Below are 7,767 nucleotides of genomic sequence, written 5' to 3' on the forward strand. Positions count from 1 at the left end.
CCAAGCGGCCAAAGCAGTGGAAAGTGCATCGTTTCTGCAAAAAAACAAGGAGAACCCTCACGATGACCTACAAATAGACACTCTAGTCCATGGGATTTACTCAAGCCAATAAGTTATTGACTACGAGGCTACACCGATAGTAGTTGCACCATCCGAGGATTCTTGCATCTGGGCATTTTCAAAGACACGCATTGCGAAGAGCTGGCTTTTCCAACACTGTTTTATGGCCGCACACGTTCGTATAGGATTGCACCCCGAACAACGTACCAAGCCATAGCGAAGTGGAAACTGCGCAATGAGGACAGAAGGTTCGCATTATCAATAGAGAGCCTCTTCTTCAAAACAATGAAAATGCTCATCCGCCAAATACTTTCATCGTCTTGGGTCCGTATGAGAAAAGGGCAGCTGCAGGGGAAGGAACTGCAAGCACAAATTGCTGTACAAGACACAAACATCGAGAAGTTGCTAGAATCAAACATTGGCTACCGGGACTTCACCTGTTCAAGAGCGTCAGTAGACTACAAGCAACGTCTGAAGAGAAATGTTTTCGCAATGGTTAGGCAACTGGGTGCACCTGCATTCTTCATAATGCTATCAGCAGCTGAAAAAAGGTGGGTCTCACTACAAGCATCCCTGCAACAATTACATGGGAGAGAACAACAACGCCTAGGCGATCAATCTAACCACGAAACAAACGAGCTCACCATGTCTGACCCAATCACCACAGCTCAGTATTATGTGCACAAATTCAAAGCTCTAAAAACACTGCTGTGCTAAGACGACAGCATACTAGGCCACGTCCAGGAGCACTTCTTTATCACAGAATTCCAAAATAGGGTACACGACCATGGGCTGCTATGGATCGAGAATGCTCCAACCTACAGAACATGCAGTGACAAGGAACTGGAGAATTTTGTGGACAAGTACATTTTTGCGGACAGTGACTTGCTTAACGTTAACCAAAACGACTTGCAAACTCACAAGCATCGAAAAACATGCCACAAGAGGAAAACAAAGTGCAAGTTTGGCTTTCCAAGGGCTCCGATGCACAAAACAACACTGCTCATCCCTTTGCCAGAAGATTGCGTGATGCTGAAAGATATATGGGAAACTATGAGAAAGAGTCATTGGTTGTAGTTCATGCTGTGAACACATGGAAGCATCATCTTTTGGGTGCAGATTTTATTGTTAAAACAGATCACCAAAGTCTGAGATATTTTCTAACTCAGACAAAACTTTCCGAGAAGCATATGAAATGGGCAAATATGCTGTCAATGTATCACTTTCAGATTGTCCATACCCCAAGAATTCGAAACAGAATGGCTGATGCCTTGTCCCGAAGACCCCAGGTCAACAATGTGACTATTGCTTATCATCAAGTCTTGGAAGGCATGAGGGAGCAATATGCTAATGATGTAGATTTTGGCGAGATTTTACAGCAAATGCAGGAGGGCAGTCCACCACATAGCACTCACAAAGTGCAGCTGAACTACAAGAAGATGGACTAGCAATGCAAGACAACAAAAAAAAATCTTAGGCTTTGATTAGTTCCTTGAAAAAATTTCAATGACTGAGTTTGAGTACCAAAAAGCGGTCCGTAGCAGAATCTCGCAACCGACGATTTTTCTAAAAAGACAGCCAAAGGACATAAACACGAACAACTTCAATCCTGCTCTCTCAAAGCTTTGGGATGCAAACACAGATGTACAGTTCGTCCTGAATCCTCATGAGGCAGCTTCATACTGCACATCGTACATTACCAAGGTTGACAAAGAAACAAACAACGCAATCAAGAAAGCAATAATAGAGAGCTTCAAGCATAGTGACCCTGCGAACGAGCGCATCCAGGAGAATAGGGAACACAATACTAAACACTCAACACATCAGTGTCCAACAAGCAGCCTATCTTTGCCTTTCGCTACCACTCTCAACCATACCAAGGAGTTTCTATACATCAACACTAGCAACCCTGAACAAAGAACAATGCTACTAAAACGACACACATAACTCGAACAACTACACCCATACAGCACGAACATCTTCTTTGACGACATAATCACCAAATACAAACAACGAGAGGAAGGACTCGACAACACCTGCCTCGTTGCATTCGCAAGCCAATACACAATAGCAAAAGGCACAACCAAAAAAAGAAAGCACCAAAAAAAAAAACGATTCAATAACTACAATATTTCAAAAGACCCTGAAAGCCACTACAGAGAGAAATGCCCGTTGTACCTCCCTTTCGATGCACAGGAGCACTCAATAAGCAAGGAATGTGAAACTTGGAAAGATGTCTATGAACACAACAAATAAACTATTGAATACAACTGCAACAAGTTTCAAAAACAGTTATCCCCAGGCGCACAATCAGCTAGCAACAACAGCACTACAAAAACAAGCTCATCAACCGCCCAGCAACAAGCTTTATCCGAAAAATTCGACCGTGCAAACGAACCAATCATCCAACAAACAATGAAGACCAATCTACAACCATGACAACTGCAACAACAAAATTTGACAAACGAAGCGTACTACACCATGATAAAGAAGCTGGACAACGAGCAACGGCATATTCTAGACGATATACTACTGAAAAAGAGGCTACAACCAAAAAAACCAATCCACCTGTTTTTGTCAGGGAATGCAGGCGCAAGGAAAACATATACAGCAATACTTATCACGGAGGCACTCAGGCGATTTTACTCGCAAAACAGCAAGGTGGATGTCAAGCTACCAACAATACTGTTACTAACATACACTGGGAAAGCAGCCAGAGCGATCAACGGCAACACCCTCCATGCGGCCCTACACTTGCCATTGCAACTATCCACATACGCAAGCCTCTCAACAGAGAAGCTCCAAATCTTGTCATCGCAATACAAAAACGTAGAGCTACTTCTTATCGACAAAATTTGACTCCTGGGACTAAACACAATACTATCAGCAGACATGCACATGCGTGAAATCAAACACAACCACACGAAGCCTTTCGAAAGGGTCTACATTCTGCTATGTGGCGACCTCTGCCAAGCAAGCCCAGTGAAAGACTCTTGGGTTCACAAATCACACAAACACAACACCCATGCGGCAAGAAAACAAGGAGTTTCTACAAATCCTTAGCAGAATTCGCAAAAGGTCACAAACAGATAATGATATTCAACTACTCAACCACCACCACTTGAAAAACCCATTAAACAAAGAAAGAATACCACACTTATTCTTCACGAACAACAAGAAAGACAACCACAATGAGTATGTTTTCAATCCGATCAAAGAACCACCACACATAATCAAAGCAATCGACATCACGCATAAAAATTGCAACCAGACATCAAGCGATCATAGGGAAACAAACGGCCTTCATCAACAACTCAAACTCAAACTGGTTGATCATCGAAGTCTGCTCAGGAAACCTCAACATTAGCGATGGCATCATGAATGGTGCAGACGACATCTTCAAAGGGAGAAACTTCCATGCCAAGCCACACAATCTCGATACAATTCAATGACCCCAAAGCAAGGGCACGCACTCGCTTCGAAAACAAAAAACTAGACGACGACGACATACCATCATCATGGACACCAATAACCCGCATCACCAAGGAATTCCAAATAGGAAACAACCAGCTCAACACAATCACGAGAAAACAATTTCCAATTTAGCCAACCACCGCAAGTACAATACACCGTTTCCAACGATTGACGTTAGAGACGCTAGCATTCGACCCCTAAGGAATAACAAACACATGGACTGGCGTACACAGCATTGTCAAGGGTACGCTCACCTGAAAATCTTTACTTGCTCTCCGCATTACAACATAAACATATAAAGTAGACTAGGGAGTCCTCGAAGAAATAAAAAGGCTGAAATCTACGCGTCCATGGACACACACGTAGATTTCTCGAGAGAACAAGAAAAAATAAGCATGCTACAAATCCTCAACACAAGATCATTACACGCACATCACGCAGACATCCTACACTCACAAAGCATCCTGACTGAAACCATCTTATGCCTTCAATAAACACACCCCCCAAAAGTACCAACCATAGCTATATCACACTTTCAAACCATCGCAACAACTTAAGAATTAGGCCTCGCCACATATTACAAAAAAAACCTCTCGTCGCTACATCAAAAAACGATTGCGCCAACTAGATGTGCAAGCCTGCTGACTATTCAAAACACGCAACGAACAAAAAATCGATGTCGCAAACATATACAAATCACCAACAACAAACACAAACACACTAATAGAACATATGGAAACGCAAATGACGACGGTGGGCATCATCATCATCACATACATCACGATCACATACATCACGGGCGACTTCAACATTAACTACCACTCCAACACAACTACAAATAAAATCAAAGAATTCATGACCCAACACAATATGTCACAACAAATAACTACACCAACAACAATCCATGGAACTACCATTGACCAAGAATCCATGGAACTACCATTGACCAAGTATGGACAAATGACTAAAACAAAACAAGCACAAACTATGTATACTATATACACTACATTATTCAACGAATAAACGCAACTCAAAAACAGACGAAACCACAAATTATGTATATATATGGACAAATGACTCAAACAAAACAAACAAAATAAGCACAACCACTCATTACCATGCACTATATTATTCAACCAATAAACGATACTGCAACTCAAAAACAAAAGAAACCACATATTAAGTAAACATAGTTTGTGGTTTCGACCTACCAACTCACTACTACACACTACATTTCTCATCAACTAAAACACAACGCACATCAACTACACCATGCAAAAACAAAAGTTAAGTCAATCGAAAGATTTTCGCTTTGATGGTTTTCAAAAATCTAGATTTTGTATTGATCCACTTGCTATTTTTTCCTCTAGAAATTCTCCACATTTTTATTAAACCCCCCTTCTCTCTCTCTCATCACTTTCAATTCATCGTCACCACCTCTTTCACTATTTGCATCTAGGGCAAGCCTTATGAATGATTTATTATCATTCACCTTGACTTATTTGGTGAATTTCACGTGTGCACATCAATGCACACACACATACAAGCTACCAACACACAGAGTGGACACAAGCCTGCACAGTATTTTCATCTATATTAAATGGGTATGCATGGAAGGAGAAGGAAGGGTGGGGGGCAGTGAAGAGACTTGAGATTTGCTTTTCTACCCCCCTTTCGGTTAAGTTAAGGGGAGGGTAAGAGATTGATGGCGGTTTAGGTAGGTAATGAGAAATATGGTCATCTGAGCATACATGTAGCTAGCCCAAAACAAAAGAAACGGATCCTTTGTAGTGCCCTCCCACTCTTATACAATATTCTCAAGGCTAGAACCTTGTGTTAAAAAGTTTGAAAAACTCACGAACTTAAGGAAATACAAGCAGAAATAAAACTGTCATGGCAGAATTCAATTCCACATTCATCTGCTACGTCACATTCACAAACCTGGCTACAGATAATCCTTTACGTGTAACCAGATTGGTGGCTTTCGATTCATTCACTAACAGTTAGTTGTCTTGCCTTCCAACCATCTCACATGCAATCTCTCTACAATTCATCCCAACACTGGAAATATGCATGAAATCCACAGGGCATAACTTCTATGTCAGCAAGGTACTATCACAAAACTATGCGAGGTTAGTGACAGTTGAAAAGTAAGTGTGGTGTTTTACAGCATCATGACATGTTGGCCTAATTTGCGTCAGATTCATTCCTACATGGAGGTACATCATGAGCACTGCACCTGCACAATCTCATATCATATAGCTCGAGGCTGTAGCTTATGTGACTTTTAAATGATAGTTCAATATAAAATGAGCTGATTCCAAAAAACAGCTCGGGCTTAAAGTACATTCAAACCACCCCGCTAATGTATTGAAATTCTGAAAATGAATTCAGGATTGGAAGAAATACATACGTCCAAGAAAGACGATAGTACACTCCCATGGTCGGGGCAAATATCTCGGAACCCAATTCGTAAATAATTGCCGATGCAAGCAAATTTAACACTCCACACCATCAAAAAGTTCACAGAAAACATAAAAATCAGCAATTGCCAAATACCAAACCAGTCGAAACGAAGCTAACATATTTCTTTTAACCTCTGGAATAGCACTGGAAAATCTTAGCGTAAGAACCTTCACATATCAAACACGACATGCAGATTTGCAGGTCGGTTCAAACCCCTAAAATTTTGGAATACGGTCCTCAAACTTCTACAATGCTAGTCAAGTTAGGATTGAACTCCCGACTCCGCAAACACTACATAGTAGAGCAAACGCAGTAGCTAAGGAACAGAATACGCTATTACCGGCGCTGACTTAGCTCCACACTGATAATAGGTCCTGCCTGACTGTCCGTTGCATATCTCCAAAACACAAAGCTTGGAATTTCCGAGATCGGATGCATCCACTAATACCTTCGTTCCCTTGGGTAGGGCTGCCTTGACCTTGGGGGAGGCTGGTTCTGCTGCCCCTTTAAAGGTCTTGTAATTATTTCCATGTCGTCAGGCGGGGCAAACTCTGGCTTTTTCATAGACACTATGTCACGACCTCCGCCGGTGGTCATGATTCGGACAGTAAGCTCCTGTCCCGGCTTGAAGACCTTTTCGAGGAGAACTACACCGCCGGAAACACCTAGGTCTCTCGCTGGAAGATAAGCCGTCCTGCCACTCGGCATACTCAAAAAGAAGCCCACAGGCATCACGCTCTTGACAATGGCCTGGTAAGTCCCTGGCGCACCTTTTTGCAGGAGCTTGTGCTCTGCTAGATCAATTTGTTCTTCCTCATAATCATAGTTATCCCTACTAGCGTGTAAGCGCATACCCCCTTCCACTGGGTAAGTAGACAGACAAGGAGCACCAAAAGTAGGGGACTTCGGCGGCATATGCACACGCCTTTGAGAGACCTTCCCTTTCATGGAGGAAAGAAGAGTTTGCGGAATACAAGGAGCGGAGAATCTCTGAATCTTGGCAGCGACAGGTGCCGATAGGAGCTGCGCACACGATCCGAAGAAGCCGGCTTTGAAAGTCGAGTCGGAGAGGAGCTTGGCATTGTCGCAGGCCATGGTAGATGCCTGGGGGGAGTGGAACGTTAGAAAGAGCAGGCAAATGAGAGAAAATGGACAAGGAAAAGGTTTTAGGAAGTGTAGGCACACACCTGGAGAGATGAGAAAGAAACAGAGAACCAGGAAAGCAGGCGAGGTAGCGAGAGGGGAACATATATATGCAAGGCCTTCTTCTAGCACCTTCTTCGCCATCTCAGCCGTCCATTCCTTCGATCAAGATATTTCCCTAACCCACCCTAGTTCCGTTGGGAACAGGTGGTTTTTGTGTGTTGTTCCTCAAGTTCACCACATTAGTGTAACCCAAGGGTTCGGTTATGGGTAGTGGAAAGGGTGGCGTTATTAAGTTTGACCCGGTTAGTGAAAGCCTTAGGGTCAGTTGAGAGGTTAGGGTTTCCTTACTCCTCTCCTTCTTCCTAGCTGTTCTCGGGCTCCGGAGGTCCTTGGTTGTTGTGTGATTCTTCTGTGCATATGTCTGCTGTTGACAATTTATGTTCTGTGACAAAGTCGTCTCTGGTATATTGTCTCGGTGGCGAAAGCTAGCTGCATGTGGATTCGTTTTGTGCACGTCTGTCGGCTTAGCATTGGATATGAAGCAAGGCTGGAGACTTTGTCATCCTGCTTTTACGAGATATTGCTTTTCCAATTTGAAATTTAGGTTTTGCGCATGTATCC

The 7,767-nt window shown here is 42.8% G+C and overlaps 1 protein-coding gene across 1 annotated transcript; it reads right to left on the bottom strand.

Moving 5' to 3' along the window:
- Positions 1-6,103: 6,103 nt before the first annotated feature.
- LOC147898838 (uncharacterized) lies at positions 6,104-7,295 on the bottom strand. Its single transcript, XM_087379833.1, has 2 exons — positions 7,188-7,295; positions 6,104-7,104 (listed from the first exon to the last, which is right to left on the bottom strand). Exon 2 carries the CDS (start codon positions 7,093-7,095, stop codon positions 6,442-6,444), a length of 654 nt encoding a protein of 217 aa, XP_087235959.1. The 5' UTR covers positions 7,096-7,104; positions 7,188-7,295; the 3' UTR covers positions 6,104-6,441.
- Between the last annotated feature and the right edge of the window lie 472 nt (positions 7,296-7,767).

The sequence above is a fragment of the Dipteris shenzhenensis genome, chromosome 9, assembly GCF_047967505.1.
Source record: "Dipteris shenzhenensis isolate YYH24624 ecotype China chromosome 9, Dip_SZ_1.0, whole genome shotgun sequence".
NCBI lineage: Eukaryota > Viridiplantae > Streptophyta > Polypodiopsida > Gleicheniales > Dipteridaceae > Dipteris > Dipteris shenzhenensis.

What these genes read in the sequence shown, in the direction of transcription:
- LOC147898838 (XM_087379833.1), bottom strand. Translation starts at nt 7,095, where the DNA reads ATGGCCTGCGACAATGCCAAGCTCCTCTCCGACTCGACTTTCAAAGCC.